At 44.6% G+C, this 18,142-nt stretch overlaps 1 protein-coding gene across 4 annotated transcripts in view; it reads left to right on the top strand.

Annotated features, from left to right (window-relative positions):
* AP3B2 (adaptor related protein complex 3 subunit beta 2) overlaps positions 1 to 18,142 on the top strand; it is a 124,568-nt gene that overhangs the window by 35,928 nt on the left and 70,498 nt on the right. For 2 of the 4 annotated variants that reach the window (XM_069765750.1, XM_069765749.1), the window contains exons 2-6: positions 6,618 to 6,693; positions 6,773 to 6,847; positions 9,237 to 9,332; positions 14,263 to 14,423; positions 16,878 to 16,944. In XM_069765750.1, coding sequence (XP_069621851.1) covers positions 6,618 to 6,693; positions 6,773 to 6,847; positions 9,237 to 9,332; positions 14,263 to 14,423; positions 16,878 to 16,944 — 475 coding nt within the window. Of the gene's footprint in view, positions 1 to 1,141; positions 2,211 to 6,617; positions 6,694 to 6,772; positions 6,848 to 9,236; positions 9,333 to 14,262; positions 14,424 to 16,877; positions 16,945 to 18,142 lie in introns of those variants that run through there. The other 2 variants (XM_069765748.1, XM_069765747.1) reach the window with 2 other exon arrangements.

Here is an 18,142-nt window from a genome sequence, read left to right as displayed (position 1 = left end):
GGACGCTGAAGCCGCAGGAACCAGGAGAGGTGAGTATTAGAGCGGGGGGCGGGGGCCCGGGGGTGGGGGGAGCCTGGTCGTGGCGGCGGACGGCGCCGCCCGAAGATTTAAAGGGGCGTCTTTTTTTTTTTTTTTTTTTTCTTCTCCTGCAGCGCCGGCCGCCCCCCGCATTGTGCCGCCCGGGGCGGACCGCCCCCCCCGCACCCCCTTTCCTACGCCACTGCAGGTGCATCAATCTTTGGGATTAATAATGAACAGGTGTTTATGAGACAGTCCCAATACTGACCCAGTAATTTTTAAGCTGGGAAAAGACCAATAACTATGGAACTTCCCAGCCTGATAATATCAGCTCACAGCTGTCTGCTTTACCTTTGCTGGTTATCAAAAGTAAGGGGAACCCCACTTTTTTTATTTATTCACTTAATACATGTACACTAAACTACACATGTAAAGCACTAATATTTCTCGCGGATATCTATCTACCCTACATCTGTCTATCTATCTGTTTATCTATCATCTTTGCACATCTGTAGAGTGTTTTTTTTTTTCCTTTAACAAAAAGTTATTGATATACATAGGTGTGTATTACATGCATTTTTGATGCAGTTCCGCTGCGTAAACGCACTAAAAACGCATGTGCGTATTTTACCCGCAGAATTTCCACACCTAACGTAAGTCTATGGCAAAAATCCACATGGAAGACTGAGCATACCCGCAAGAGAAATTGACATGCTGCATCATGGAAAAACGCATTGTAAGTGAGTTTATGCAGCGTAAAAAAAGAAGCACAGTGGGCATGAGATTTCTATTAATCCCATCCATTTTGCTTGTCCTGCAAAATGCAGTGTTTTGGAGGCAGCAAAAATAGTCTGTGTCCAGAACACTAGTAGCACTGATGCTGGGAATGTCCCTTATACTTGCTGTTTGCATGTAGTGTACAGTAGCGTACAGTACTACCAAAAAAGGGTGATTGATAGCGATGGTCAGCCTGCTTACTGGATTATTTCTCATAATATAATCCGCGAAGTACAGGGGAGGCTAGAATGATCATCATGGTGGATGCTGTAGGTGGGAGTATAGGAGTCCCTGTATGCAGCCATCATCTAGGCTGAGTCATGTTCTCAGAGATGTGTGTATGTGTGGGAGGGATGGGAGAAGCTGGAGGAGGGGGATGACCTGCAAACGTGGCTGGAAAATGACTGGTAAAACAGAAGAAAAGAACGGAACACAGTTTTAGGATAGAATTTGGCAAAACCTCAAACTAAAAGATTGAGCGAGAGCAAACAACAGGACTATCAGGTCAGATAGAGGGAGACTGAGAAATTCATGTAGAAAAGGAATGGGCTGAAATGGGAGGATGGAATGAAAGAGGGTAAAAGAATAAGGCATGGTAGGGAAGATCAGAGGATGGGAGACAAAGTAGAAAGAAGGGAATGAAGTGACAAGTCTGATGGAGGGATAGTGTCAGAAGTGAAATTAGATGGGTAAGGAGTGGATGGGGAGGTTGGAAGAAACATAAAGGCGGGGCTGTAATCTGATCGTCAGTATAAAGACATCTGGAACTTATGCATTACTTGCTATCCACAGATGAATGGGACACAGGTAGCACTATGTCACACTAAGTGCCGAAGTCGACGGCATTAGGAACTGTAGACTCTGAGCCGGCACCAGGTTGCCTTTAAAGCATACGTACCTGGATATTGATTATACCATATACTGAATCATCTGTGGATTATGCTGGATGTTACTGGGGGATGTCAAAGGCATCATTTCTGTTGGACTAAACTGACATCATAAAAGGACGTTTTACAGTTAGCGTTGTGTTGTCCTAAAGCGCAGACTGTAGACTCATCCCTCACCTTTTACCAAAGTAAACCAGTCATCTCTAAATATTGCCTTAATCCATGCTGCAAATACTATCAAATCTTCCAATATATTAACATTTTTTGTCCTGGCTGGAGAGGGTCTTCCAGCATCCAACAAGCAGATATGAAGCCCATGCAGAAGCTCTTGCAATTGCCAGTGACAGCTGTGAATCTAGTAAAGAATCACCGGTCAGAGGAGGCTAAAAGCCCAGTTCTGACACCAGACGGAGGAGTCCAAACATTTTACAATGCGCTACAAGCAGATGAGCTGAAACTGCTCAAGTCTCCAGCTACAGAAACCAGCACAGAAGACAGTGGATCCAGCTCCCAAAGTCAGCCTGTGCGGTATGGAGCCCCTCGACTACCTCGTACCTGTGACTAGCACCTCTTTCATTTGCTTTAGTAATTCATAGGTTGCATATAGATACAATATATTTTTATTAGCATGCCTTGTTTGGGTATTAACAATAGAAATACTGTACATAGATATACCTAATAATCAAATTGCTAATATGCCTTATTTAAAGTTTTATAGTGAGCATAAGCCTAAGTGACAAAATTGCATACAGTATCCTAATATCTTATTGTACAATTGCATCATTTTCTTGTAATATTTCTACTCTTCTCGTTCCTGTGTTCCATAGTACCAGTCTGCATTCCCTGACTCTGCTGATCTAGCGTAGACATATACCATGTCCTTGTTTAAGTTTCAGATGATCAAATACCTACAGTTGACTGAAATGCGCCGTGTGTAGTAAAGAACAGGACATGTCCTTCACATAGGGCCTGTGAGCTGGAAAGTAAATAGAAGTGATGAAAAGCAAATGGCTCCAGACTAGTGATGAGCGAATGTGCTCGGATAACGTGCTCTCGGGTGTTTTCTGGGGAATGCTCGGATAATATGTTTGAGTCCTTGCGGTTGCATGTTTTGGTGCTGTCTAATAGGCAGCCGCAGGGAATTGAACATGTTATCCGAGCATTCCCCAGATACTCAGATAACACCCGATAGCACGCTATCCGAGCACGTTCGCTCATCACTAGTCCAGACCTGTCAATCTCAGATAGAAGGCAGTGCAAACTTAATATTCAGTCCCAAGAACCCATGCTTTCAATATGGTGGTCATCGCAACGATATTTGGGTAGAGTGCAGATGGTCCGCTAGTGACTGGTCTCTCGATATTAATGGCAATACTAATAGTACAGAAAACAGACACCTCAATTGCTAGCATTACAAGTTGTAACGGTCTACACAGTGGCGACATATTAGCAAAAAAAAGTGATAAAGCCGATAAAATACATGTAATCAGTTTATCCATTGTGCTGTCATCTGGCTTAGGTGTCCCGACAATTTCTATAAAGTGGTGAAACTTTCATTTAATGCCTGGAAACGAACGTCGGATGGTAGTTTGCGTATTCTAAATTGCTGGGTGGTAAAATAGCTCAGGGGTGAGAAGTCTATTCTACAATGGAAGTGTCAGACTCACCGGAACGTAATCTTTGCAGAGAGCCCCATAGATGGTATGACATACATTTGCTGCAGGGCAAAATATTTCTTATTTTTCACTGTGAAACCTTATGGCTACTTTGGAAATAACAATGAAATTGGTCTAAAATGATAGCGGTGACGTCACATGAATAATTACATTTTAGTCCTTTGTATAATCATGTCTTGTACTTTCTCCTAATTTATTGTACGACCTCGTCAGCTTCATTTACTGTGTGCGCATGCTCCAGAGCAGCGGCGGTACCTGAGTGACAGAGACACAGCGCAGCGAGGAGACAGCGTGCGTACCCCATTAACACCACTCACACCACTTATCACTGCGCACGCGCGGGATTACTGAGAAGGTTCCTGGACGTCGGGCCAGTACTACAGATCAAACAAAGGGTGTGGATAAGATGACTAGACTTTGACTGAAACCAACGGAAGCCCACCCTTATGACTGAAAGATAAGGTTGAATATAACTATACAAAGTGATGTTTTGGAATGAATACTGCGCCATTTTGCTTGAAAGCAATGTGTTAGGGTATGTGCACACGATCAGTAAATGCTGCTGATTTGACACTACGTACATCCGCAGCGTCCAGATGTTACAGCATGGTGGATGGGATTTCAAGAACTCCCATGTCCACTATGCATCCACAGACACCCACGGATCACCGGCGGAAAAGGACACGCGGCGCGTCTTTCCAGAAAGCAGCATGTCTATTTATCTTGCGGAGATGTGAGCCTCCACAAGATAAATTTCACCCATACAATGCATTGGACGCGATGAATGCGCACGGTTCAATGAACACATGCAGAATCACCTGCATTTAATAGCTGGCAGCTCTTTGGACGCAGCGGACATGTGCTGCGACCAAAGCGCTGCCAATTCCTGAATGTCTGCACATACCCTCAGTGATCCAAATTTCATCACTAACAGCACATTGGCGCCAGTTTAATTGCGAAAAAGACATGACTGGTTCCCTTTGACATCGTACCCTTGTCTGCCCTCCGGGCTTTTTAAGCACAAGTCTATTCAACATTAGCATCTAGAGGGCAATGTACATAGCATCATTTACTGGAATTTAAGACCCGTGGTTGCTGTGACACCGTCGGTGGCCTATCTTACCCCTTTTCATCCTGGTGTAACCAGACACTACTAATGAATATTTTAAAACCCAGTGTCAAGTTTTATGGTAGCAACAGACTGAGGACACATATGACTTTCTTTTTCTTTTTATACATTAATTAGAAGGCAAATAAGAATGGAAAAAGTAATGTTCACAAAGTTATACTTCAAGCTCTTAATAAAAGCAATAATATGGAGTATAATGTATATGTTTAATCAAATGCTAAAATGTATATAAAATAATACAAATCACGTACACACACATTTCCAGTTAGAATTTAAAGAGGTAATAGAGTTTCAAAGAAATTTATGCGAAAAGGAAGATATCCAAAAGAAATTTGACCTGGATAATGAATTGTATGCCAAGATATGTAGGGTACAGAAGATGTCCGGTGCCTACCACTCTAGTACACAACGATACCACTGCGCAGAGGTGGACATGGCATTGGTGCAACCTGTGCAGCAGCACGGGGGCTCAAGAGGTAATGGGGGCACATCTCCATCTCCAAAACTAGTGGAATTGTGCTTTATGGTGCACTATTAGACTGTAAAGGGCTCGTATATTGTTCTTGCACATGGGCCCTCTTCTGTCTGCGTCCGCTCCTGCTTCTGTACAAGCTCTATGTTCTGCCATGGGAATAAGATCCTATTGTGTCTACAATAATACACATAAGGCCGGTTTCACACGTCCAGATAATTCCGGTACCGGAATTATCCATGTCCGTGTGCCCCTACGTTTCTGTGGCACATCAGTGTGGCACACGTGCGGCACACGTGTGCCGCCCGTGTGCCCACTGGGTACCACACGCACCGTGCTGGGTACCACACGTACCAGCATCTGGTGCTGAAGCCGCGATTCATATCTTCCCAGCAGCAGCGTTTGCTGCAGAGAAGATATGAATAATAGTGTTTAAAATAAAGATCTATGTGCGGTCACGTGGGGCCGCCGATTACAGTAATGAATATGCGGCTCCACCCCTATGGGAGGTGGAGCCGCATATTCATTACTGTAAATGAGCGGCCCCACGTGACCGCATACAGGAGAAGATGCGGCCAGAACAGGAAGCAGCGACAGCCAACGAGGGAGCTTGGTGAGTATTTTCAGAACAGCGGGGGGGGCGCACAGGGGGTGGGAGGGTGGGGGGCACATAGATCTTTATTTTAAACACTATTATTCATATCTTCTCTGCAGCAAACGCTGCTGCAGGGAAGATATGAATCGCGGCTTCAGCACCAGTGGGGGGGACAGCGCTTAATGTAGCGCTGTCTCCTGCACGGCACACGGACTGCACACGGACAACGTCCGTGTGCGGTACGTGTTTTACACGGACCCATTGACTTTAATGGGTCCGTGTAATACGTGCGCTCCCACGAACACTGACATGTCTCCGTGTTTGGCATACGGAGACACGGTCCGCAAAAAATCAATGACATCTGCACAGATGCATTGATTTTTATGTGTCTACGTGTGTCAGTGTCTCCGGTACGTGAGGAAACTGTCACCTCACGTACCGGAGACACTGACGTGTGAAACAGGCCTAACAGAGAGGTGGACTTTCAGTTGGGGATCAAAAGTAATTTGGCACAATACATGCTGTGTCGTGAGGAAGAGTAAGTTCCAGCAACTATAGTGCTGGCAGAATGCTGCTGAAAAGGGACAGTCTACTCAAAAAGAGCGCCTGGTTAGTTACAAAGCGTGATAATTCCTGAATATCTTGGACTAGCACTGTATTTGCACCAAAAACAGTTCGTGTGGGGGATATAGGCTGCGAGACCATGTGTTTCTACAGATTTTGGGTGAAAGTTCAGGTATGCTTTAATTATAGTTGATTCATAAAGTACATCATTGTGTCACCCGAAATATAAGCCTTAATATGGAATATCATCAGGGTCAGAATCTCTGGAAAATGTGTACTGTATTTACAGGGTCCCGTAGTGTGTAGATGGTTAAATACATGAATTTCACAAATACAATGCAGCGAGTGCCACTTACCAGGTCATGTGAACACATCCATAAACATCTCAGGTTCATAGTTAACATAATCTGTCAATCAAATACAACTTTGTGAATAAATCGGCATTGGCATTCTCATACAAACACGGCTTTCATGGGTCACTTACAATTTTTCTCTTTAGACATGATGACTTGAAAGAAATGTTGGACAGCAACAAGGATTCTCTGAAGCTGGAGGCTATGAAAAGAATAGTTGCTGTAAGTGTTTTTATTTTATTTTTTACCTAAATCTTCACACACACATATATATATTATATGTCATCTCTTCTTTTCTTAGATGATAGCTCGAGGAAAGAATACATCCGATCTGTTTCCAGCTGTTGTGAAAAATGTGGCCTGCAAGAACATAGAGGTGAGCTGACGAGCGTGGCGACAAATGTGTGCGTGTTAGTTCAAGAAAAACTAAAAGTAAAGTCAGAAGCTAAGGCTCCATTCACACCATGTTTTTACCCTACGTTGGAGATACAGTTGGAGACATCACTAATGGACTCCCATTGTAAAAACATATATACCTTTGTATTTAGTAGTCTATCAGTGAACCATGCTATTCCATGCCACAAAAAGGTATGTCAACCGATACTGGCCCAATGGAGGCCAAAAGTCCAGTCTGTCTGGTGACTAGAGCCTTATGGATACGCTTAGTGTATAAGCAGAGCAGTTTTCCTGTCAAATACGATAAAGGCTTCAATTACGATGTAAACATTGTCTTATATGATTTACATGGAATCTGTCACCAGGTTTTTGTCACCTAATCTCAGAACAGCATGATATAAAGTTTTCCACTGATGTGTCACTTACTGGTCTGCTTGCTGTAGCTTAGATAATCTGCTTATAAAACAGTGATTTTATTGCTAAAGTACTAGTAAACCTATTGCTATGTAGTCTTCCACATTTGTGAGCTCTGTATAACCACACCCCCCACCACTGATTGGCAGAATGTTTGTGTACACTCTGCATAGGCAGAAAGTTGACATTTGGTGATGTGGGCGGGGTAATACAGAGCGCAGCATTCACATTCAGAGAACCCCTAGATCTGCAGCGCGTAAAACACTGATTTTATCAAAGCTACAGTAAGCAGCCCAGTAATTGACAAATCACTGGAATCAGGGTCTGTGCTCCTACATTCTACTATATTCAGATAGGGTAGCAAAAACCTGGTAAGAAGATTTTCCTTAACATTTACACATATATACAGTATATATACTATAGTATGTATGTTTTACAAGAGGGACTAAAATGGTAATCGCAGGGCAAAGCTAATTTTTTGGACTTCCTGTAACTAGTCCAATGTATTTTATTCAGTTTCACTTCAGCTCAAAATTGTTTGTACCTAGAACCAAAACATAACTTTCAGCTCCTCAGTAGTTAGAGATGATGGACAGAAAAGGTTTGTATCAAGTTAGAAAGTTATTACCTAACTACTGCATAGATGGTGACTTGCAGATTACTGGGGGGTCCGACTGTTAGGACCCCACAAAACTCAAGAATGGATTGGTGTTCACTGCTGCTCTTTTAATTGCGTATGGGACTTCTGTAGATGGCTAAGCGACCAGTAAGTTATACCGCATGTGGATAGTTGATGGCTCTTAAACTTGACAAAAGCATTTTAATGAGCACTACCCCCAACCCCCTCCCCCCCCCCGAACTGTAAACATGTCATATATTGTTAAATCAGAAACTGGACTAGTGGCCAAAGATCACTTTACTTTTTATTTTTGTGTGAGTAAGATCTTTCTAATAATTTGTAGCGGCCATCTTTTACAAACTTAACATCAGTAAGTGCAGCCTTAGGCCACGTTCACACCTTCAGTATTTGGTCAGTATTTTACCTCAGTATTTGTAAGCCAAAACCAGGAGTGGGTGATAATACAGAAGTGGTGCATATGTTTCTATTATACTTTTCCTCTGATTGTTCCACTCCTGGTTTTGGCTTACACATTCTGAGGTAAAATACTGACCAAATACTGAGCGTGTGACCGTTGCTTAAGGCTGCACTGCATTTTCTCATAGACTTGTATTAGCGACGTATCTCGACAGATGGCCACACGTTTCGTCCGTCGTGCACTGGATCCTACGGAATTTGACGGCCTGTCTTTTCCAAAAAACGTTCCATGAAATGTTTTTTGTCTGCAGTGGAAAAACGTTCCCCGATGCCTCCTGCGGCATACATCCTTCCACAGAATGGGAGCCTATGGATACTGGATCCTGCGCACACTGTGAAACGCAGGAATCCAGTGACGGATGCAGTTTTTACTTCTGAGCATGCCTGGATGCATATTCCAAACCGGGGAAAAGTCTCTCTCTCTCTCTCTTTCTTTCTCTCTCTCGTCCCCGGAAATTTCTCCATTGAAATTCAGGCCACAACGTGTGTAACACATCCGTCAAAACATTGGATGCGTTTTCACCACGTCCGTCGATACGTCACAACAACGCATTACGACGCCCGCCAGCAGACGGAAGTGTGAAAGTGGCCTTAGCGATGTTAAGTTTACAAAAAATGGCCACTGCAAATTATTAGAAAAATAGTGTTAAAATGTATTCATTTTCATTCCCAATAAATGAAAAAAATCTCTCTGTAATTATGTCACGATAATTTACAAAGATAAAGCACTAAAAGGATGCATAAAGGCAATTTAGCCTACGGAAATGAAAACAATGCATGTCAGTAAGACCAAACATACCCTCGGAGCCCAGCATACGGCTTTCCACATTGACAAAGCCAAACATATTTATCTCTTTAGGTGAAGAAGTTGGTTTATGTCTACTTGGTTCGATATGCTGAGGAACAGCAGGATCTGGCTCTTCTCTCCATCTCCACCTTTCAGAGGGGGTTAAAGGTTGGTTGAGTAATGACTGTATTCTTAGAAGCTCCTGATTGTTTAATGTTGTGCCTTAAAGGGGTTGTAAATTCAGAAAATGTTCATTTTTTGTCGCTAAGTATTATTATTATTATTATTTATTGTTATAGCGCCATTTATTCCATGGCGCTTTACATGTGAGGAGGGGTATACATAATAAAAACAAGTACAATAATCTTAAACAATACAAGTCATAACTGGTACAGGAGGAATGAGGACCCTGCCCGCGAAGGCTGACAATCTACAAGGGATGGGTGAGAATACAGTAGGTGAGGATAGAGCTGGTCATGCAGCGGTTTGGTCGATCGGTGGTTACTGCAGGTTGTAGGCTTGTCTGAAGAGGTGGGTCTTCAGGTTCTTTTTGAAGGTTTCGATGGTAGGCGAGAGTCTGATGTGTTGTGGTAGAGGGTTCCAGAGTAGGGGTGATACGCGAGAGAAATCTTGTATGCGATTGTGAGAAGAGGAGATAAGAGGGGAGTAGAGAAGGAGATCTTGTGAGGATCGGAGGTTGCGGGTAGGTAAGTACCGGGAGACGAGGTCACAGATGTATGGAGGACACAGGTTGTGGATGGCTTTGTATGTCATGGTAAGGGTTTTGTAGTGGAGTCTCTGGGCAATGGGGAGCCAGTGAAGGGATTGACAGAGGGGAGAGGCCGGGGAATAGCGGGGGGACAGGTGGATTAGTCGGGCAGCAGAGTTTAGAATACATTGGAGGGGTGCGAGAGTGTTAGAGGGGAGGCCACAGAGCAGGAGGTTGCAGTAGTCAAGGCGAGAGATGATGAGGGCATGGACTAGGGTTTTTGCAGATTCATGGTTAGTATTTTGGTGTCTTCTTCTAATATCCATTCCACCAGCTATACAGAAATACTGAATTCTTGCAGTTCTTCCACTAACCATAGGGCCTCATAATAAGCTAAAATAATGTGTTCTCGAGAGATAATTTCTCAGCAGTCATCTCACTGCCATCTCTGGCAGGATTACAATGATGGTTAACACCTCTAGATTAGGACCCAACCATTTACAATAGATGATGACAAAGCTCACCTCTTCCCACTTCCCGCACAGTGATCTCGGCCCAGGTCTCAGAGCATGCCCACTACACAAAAAAATATTTTAAAATGTCTACTCGGTGGTATTATGCTCCAGTAAGAATCAGTAAGGCTTTTGCAGATCAATTAGATCTATGTTGGAGGAAATGTGGCCAAAAAAGGCAATATTATTCATATTTTTTGGTCATGTCCAAAAATTAGCCTAGGCTGGATGTGTTAATAATACTGAGGAGGTGTCCTGTTATGGAGATAAGGGCCTTTATTGCTTAATATTTATCTCCAAAAATTAGACCCATTTGGAAAGAAATGAATGCTCTATTGAATAAAATGAAGAGTGATCCAGTAAAAATACCTCCTCAATTATCTCTGCTCTCCATCCAAGCTGGTATTCTTCCTACCCAGATTAGATACATGGCTCTGCACATCTTTGAAGTTACAAAAAAACTCATTGGATTTAAATGGAAATCAATAGAAATCCCATCAATCACCAACATTGTAGATATAGTTTCTACTCATAACTAATTTCAATTACCTGTTGCCTTAAAGGATAACAATATGCAGAAATACCTAGCTAGATGGGCTTTATGGAGCTCGATATTTCCTCCGAGTAAAGAAAATCCCTTTTATGTAACAGATTTTTCTTTCTTAACCAGTTGCATTACTAATCAGTGTATATACGGTATATTGTAAAACTTGATTTTTGTGGTTATCTGAATCAGATGATTTTTCTTTTACCCTTCCCTCACCTCTTTTTCCTATATCTTTCCTTCGATCTTTTTCTTATCTTTCCCTTCCTTTCCCCCTTTTCTTCCCCTATTTATCGCCAACTCTTTTCCCTGATTAATCCTGTTTCTTTTTAGGTCATTTGGAGACATGTAAATGGTTACTTTTTATATATGTAAAAAGAGCTTTTATTCTTGTTTATTTCCTTATATTTACATGTCCCCTCCCAGTGGCGTAACTACAAAGTGAGGGTCCCCGATGCGAAGTTTCAAATGGGCCCCCCCGCGCGCCAAAATATTTCCCACCGAAATTCACATTTTCTCTATTCATTTCGCACACTATAGTTGTGTTGCAATGTTGTATAGTCTGACCTAATACTGCCCTGTACTCGCTGAGAAAAATGATTTTATAACTAACATGTCCCTATAGTAATATGTCCTCCCTCACTCTAATTCCAAGCGCACTCCCGGGGTTTGAAATCTGTGTGCTGTTTCTTCCTGGTATGACGCTGCAGTGCGTCATTTCCAGACCTGTGCAGTGTGGGGGTGTATTGGGTGTACGGGTTGGCTCCAGACCATGCGCACTGCACATTCTGACACTGGCGAGTACACGCAATACTCCCCCACAGTGCACAAGCTGGGCTCTGCCCACAGCCGTGTACCATTCTTCCCGACTCGGAAATTTACAGCCCGTACACACACGGCTTGGCTCCGAGAACCCGTACACACACGGCTCTGCTCCCTACACCTTGCACACACGGCTTCGCTCCGAGAACCCCGTACACACGCGGCTCTGCTCCTTACACCTTGTACACACGCGGCTCTGCTCCCTACACCTTGTACACACGGCTTCGCTCGGAGAACCCCGTACACACGCGGCTCTGCTCCTTACACTTTGTACACACGTGGCTCTGCTCCCTACACCTTGTACACACGGCTTCGCTCGGAGAACCCCGTACACACGCGGCTCTGCTCCTTACACCTTGCACACATGCGGCTCTGCTCCTTACGCCTTGCACACACGCGGCTCTGCACCTTGCACCTTGCACACACGCGGCTCTGCTCCTTGCACCTTGCACACACGCGGCTCTGCTCCTTGCACCTTGCACACACTCGGCTCTGCTCCTTGCACCTTGCACACACGCGGCTCTGCTCCTTGCACCTTGCACACACGGGGCTCTGCTCCTTGCACCTTGCACACACTCGGCTCTGCTCCTTGCACCTTGCACACACACGGCTCTGCTCCTTGCACCTTGCACACACGCGGCTCTGCACCTTGCACCTTGCACACACGCGGCTCTGCTCCTTGCACCTTGCACACACGCGGCTCTGCTCCTTGCACCTTGCACACACTCGGCTCTGCTCCTTGCACCTTGCACACACGCGGCTCTGCTCCTTGCACCTTGCACACACGCGGCTCTGCTCCTTACACCTTGCACACACGCGGCTCTGCTCCTTACACCTTGCACACACGCGGCTCTGCTCCTTACACCTTGCACACACGCGGCTCTGCTCCTTACACCTTGCACACACGCGGCTCTGCTCCTTACACCTTGCACTCACGCGGCTCCGCTCCTTACACCTTGCACACACGCGGCTCTGCTCCGTACACCTCACACACACAGCTCCGCTTCGTACACTCCATACACACGCTTCTCCGCTCTGTCCACCCCGTACACACGTGGCTCCGCTCCTTACACCCGTGGATCTGCTCCGTACACCTCACACACACAGCTCCGCTTCGTACACTCCATACACACGCTTCTCCGCTCTGTCCACCCCGTACACACGCGGCTCCGCTCCTTACACCCGCGGATCTTCTCCGTACACCTCACACACACAGCTCTGCTTCGTACACTCCATACACACGTTTTTCCGCTCCGTCCACCCCGTACACATGCGGCTCCGCTCCATACACCCCATACATACACGACTCCACTCACCTCTTTCACCCTCGGCTCAGCTTTGTACACCTCGTACACACCTGACTCCGCTCCGTACACCTCGTACACATTGCTCCACAACACACATACACGGCTCCGCTCTGTACACCTTGTACACACACGGCTCTGTTACATAAACATCCCCTCATTCAGCACCATGACAATCAAGCACAGCAGAGTCCTGCATAGTGCATACACTGAGGCCACTGATCATGTGACCCCTGACTCCTCCCCTCCTGTGACCTCATCACAGGTCATGTGCGCACAGAACAGGTGTGTGCGTGCATGCGTAAGCAGCACATCAGCACTTTACAGCCGTGACTGCACTTCACTCACCAGCTGCTGCCTTGCATCTCTGTCAAGCTTCAGTGACACGCCCAGCCCTTCTGCTAGGTCACATGTCCTTCACGGACACGCCCACTCGCCACACACTGCTGGAAGTCTGGGGAAGCTGGTCGTTGTGGGCGTGGCCAGCAGGGTGCGTGCGTGACTTGTCTCCTTTTGTTTCCCCTGCTACTGCTACTTGTTTGCTGGACTGGGCGGGCCCCGAAAACACTCTGGGCCCAGTCGCAGCTGCGACCCCTGCGACCACAGTTGTTACGCCCCTGTCTCCTCCCCCAGATATAAAAAAACTCCCTTAATAAAAATACCTTTGAGAAAGCATGCCCACAACACCATCCAAACAAAAGCGTCATAGCCAGACATTAGTATTATTATGGTCCACATGTCTGATGTAAAGCATATCTCTGAACTTCTATTAAAAGGAATCTGTCAGCAGGTTTTTGCTATGTAATCTGAAGACAGCATGAGATATCGGTTAAAAGACAGATTTCAACAATGTGTCACTTATCAGGCTATGTGCTGTTGTTTACTTACAATGAAGGTTTTATCAGTAGGAGATTACCATTGCTCCCACAATCATAAGATAAAAAAAATGTTTCTCTTAATTTAATAAAACTGTAGATCAGGCAGTCAGTATAACTTAAATTTGGCAATATTTTCTATAAAGAAGGGGGAGGGAAAACCATAGTACAGGCAATGTATTTCGCTGGGTATCTTTTGTGGGAAAACTTTACAGAGAGATACGCTGTATTCTTCCTGTAAAGCTATACTTCAGGAGCCCTGCTAACTTCGACCTCTAATGGAAGTTTCTGAATTTCATGTGAACAGATCTTAACTGTGTTTTCTCCTGCAGGATCCTAACCAGCTTATCCGCGCCAGTGCTTTACGTGTCCTCTCCAGTATCCGTGTGCCAATCATTGTGCCAATTATGATGCTTGCAATAAAAGAAGCGGCGTCAGATATGTCTCCTTATGTACGAAAGACAGCAGCACATGCTATACCAAAACTGTATAGGTAACATCAAAATAATTCGAAAAATATATTTAGCCATTTCTTCAATTGACTTAGAGTAAATTTTTAAGTGTCACATAGCTTCTGATTTCGTATAAATCCAACACAACAAAATAATACATTAATGCTGACCAGGTGCAAAATCTAAAATGCACAATGCTATGAAACCTGACTTTTTACTAAATAGTACCTATAAGAAGGGGTCCAGAAATGGTTTATATTTTGCATGCTACGTGCAGATTTTGTGAAAATTTTCACTTTTTTTCAGTTGGTGTTCACATTCATGTTTTGGTACTGTGCTATTACTTAGCGATTTCTTGGTTGTGCATCCTAATTAAAAAAATCTAGTAGTGGACAACCCCTTCTTGATCAAAATGTTTGGCGCCGTTAAAATAATAAAGCCTATACTCACCTCCCATACCCGCGGTGTTGGCACTCGTTCGCTCCCGGGCTCTCGTGCGGTGTTGTTAATGTGACACCGGCACAGAATGCATTGCGGCAATAACACATGATCATGTAGCGGTCTCGCGAGACCGCTACGTCATCATCTCGCGAGTCCGCTATGTGATCTGCGGTCATTGCCGAAATGCATTCTCGGGATCGGAGCGTCGCGAGGAGCGGTAAAGGCGCCAGAAGGTGAGAATAGAATGATTTTTTTAATTTTTTTTTATTTTTTGCATTATATGTTTTTACTATTGATGCTGAATAGGCAGCATCAATAGTAAAAAGTTGGTCACACAGGGTTAATAGCAGCGTTAACGGACTGCTAAAACCCTATGTGGCCGCTGACTGGAGGGGAGTATGGAAGGGGCACTGACTGGAGGGGAGTAGGGAGGGGCCAATTCACGGCCGGACTGTGCCTGTCGCTAATTGGTCGCAACCAGCCGGCCGGAACCAATCACCGACCCGAGATTTCCACGACAGACAAACAGACGGAAGTTAAGGCCCCTTCACATTAAGCGACGCTGCAGCGATACCGACAACGATCCGGATCGCTGCAGCGTCGCTGTTTGGTCGCTGGAGAGCTGTCACACAGACCGCTCTCCAGCGACCAACGATGCCGGTAACCAGGGTAAACATCGGGTAACTAAGCGCAGGGCCGCGCTTAGTAACCCGATGTTTACCCTGGTTACCATCCTAAAAGTAAAAAAAACAAACACTACATACTTACCTAACGCTGTCTGTCCTCCAGCGCTGTGCTCTGCACTCCTCCTGTACTGGCTGTGAGCACAGCGGCCGGAAAGCAGAGCGGTGACGTCACCGCTCTGCTTTCCGGCTGACCGACGCTCACAGCCAGTACAGGAGGAGTGCAGAGCACAGCGCTGGAGGACAGACAGCGGAAGGTAAGTATGTAGTGTTTGTTTTTTTTACTTTTAGGATGGTAACCAGGGTAAACATCGGGTTACTAAGCGCGGCCCTGCGCTTAGTTACCCGATGTTTACCCTGGTTACCAGTGAAGACATCGCTGGATCGGTGTCACACACACCGATCCAGCGATGTCCACGGGAGATCCAGCGACGAAATAAAGTCCTGGACTTTCCCCAGCGACCAACGATCTCCCAGCAGGGGCCTGATCATTGGTCGCTGTCACACATAACGATTTTATTAACGATATCGTTGCTACGTCGCAAAAAGCAACGATATCGTTAACAATATCGTTATGTGTGAAGGTACCTTTAGAAACAGACGGAAGTACCCCTTAGGCAATTATATATATAGATAGGGTACTGACTGTTGAATTTGGTGACCTTAGGTAACGTCCAACAGCTGTACAATTGTAGGATAGACATGATGCCTAAAGGAGGCTGTCCTGTCCTTAGTGTACTGCTCCCCCTCTCTTCAGTAATCTGAGCTGTGAGCTGGAAAGTAGGAGGGCTTCTGTACTCTGTCTGGCTCTTATGTAACAGAAGAGTGAGATAGTTGCCCTGCACTGCAATACATAGTTTCTGTGTTTTTTATCCTCGTAGGTAGCACATCTCCTGCAGCATTATGTACGGCACTTTTTTGGCTTTCTTTTTAGTGCAGATTACATACTGAAAATTCACAGCAAAGGTGAAGTTTAACAAGTGATAATGAGATTTTCAAAACCCAATTTACGCGTCTCACTTGTGGATTTTAGGACATGGTGTAAATGTTCCAATTTGCAGCATGCTTATGATGTGGATATCCAGCAAATTTTTCCTTTGGAATCCACCATTGAATTGGCAAAGGCTAAAATCTGTAGCCACTTCGAAAATCCACATGTAACACTTGCAGATTTTTCCAGGGATTTGCATCAGATTTGTATCAGATTCTACATTAGATTTACAATCTGTGTGTATTCATCTTTTTAAATCATAGGAGCTGATTTGTGATCCTTATACCTATCACATAGACAGATATTTTTGATTGCATAACATACCCCCAAAAGATCCTTTTCTTTTCTGGTGTTTTTCATTACCGTAACATTTTTTACAGCTTGGATTCAGACCAGAAAGATCAGCTTATTGAAGTGATTGAGAAACTTTTATCTGATAAAACCACGGTGAGTTTCATTCTGAATACATGGCTAAGAGTGAAAGGAGTTCTGTGTTTTGGATAATCCATACTTGTTATGAATTGTCTAAGGCTAAGTTCACATGTCTGTTTAACTTCATCTGTTCCATTTTAGGAACAGAAAAATGTAAATGTTTCCCAAAAGGCACAATTGTATTTTGTATACATGTCTCATAATTAAAAAAAGATATCAGTGACCATTATATCCACCCTTCTTGTAATAACAATTAAAACAGCGGCTGGTAAGGGGCCTTATTCCCTCATTACCGTTTTCAAATGGTGATCTGGAATAAGGCTGTAGCGCCCCAAGGAGTTGGAAAATCTCTGGGGTTTCAGCTACCGGGTGCAGCTGAAACCCTGGAGAGCATGATCAGGGCCAGATTTTCAGGTGCCTGATCTCATGATCGCTGTTATACAATGAATAACAGCGATCACGAAGAAAAAAAACTGTGCCCGCTGTTACAATGCTTTTTCTTCTGACATGGTATACATGTCAGAGGAGAGAGAAATAATGCCTCTAAGACCCCCTGATACCTCCGCCATCCCCAGGCTCTTCTGCTTCCGATCCGTCCCCTGGCCCTCCGAGTCATCTTCCTGGAAAAAAATTGCGGGGGCATGCGCTGTGCGCCCACCAAAATCTACCAGCCGGTACCGGGCAACAATAGGGAGTTTTTACTATTGGTTACTTTTGATCACTGTGATAGACCCTATCACAGTGATCATAAGAAAAAAAAGTAAATCAAATTCCCCTTTGTCTGTTTTTTTTAGGATTGGGGATAGGGTTAGGGTTGGAGTTAGAATTGTTTTTTTTTTTTTTTTCAAATGTAAAAAAAAAATATGACGGCTAGTGTTGAGCACAAGTTTGTCGGGTGCTCAGGTATGCACATAGTATCGCGGATCCCCGCATGGTTTTTTTGGTATCTTATCAGCTGCAAAATCTGCGGAGCGGGAACTCGAGCATGTCACTCGAGCACCCGCAATACTCGTAGCCTCCTCGAGCACCCTATGCAAACTGGAGTAAAGAGCACTTGCACTCAACACTAATGACGACATATTCAATATGACAACCTATAATCTTAGCAAATTCTGTGTCGTACCTGTAGGTTCAAAATGCTCACTATACCCCTGGATAAAATCCTTGAGGGGTGTAGTTTTTAAAATGGGGTCTCTTGTGGTGAGTTTCCATA

The sequence above is a fragment of the Ranitomeya imitator genome, chromosome 4 (assembly GCF_032444005.1).
Source record: "Ranitomeya imitator isolate aRanImi1 chromosome 4, aRanImi1.pri, whole genome shotgun sequence".
Taxonomy (NCBI): domain Eukaryota; kingdom Metazoa; phylum Chordata; class Amphibia; order Anura; family Dendrobatidae; genus Ranitomeya; species Ranitomeya imitator.
This window is presented reverse-complemented; position numbering and strand designations above follow the sequence as displayed.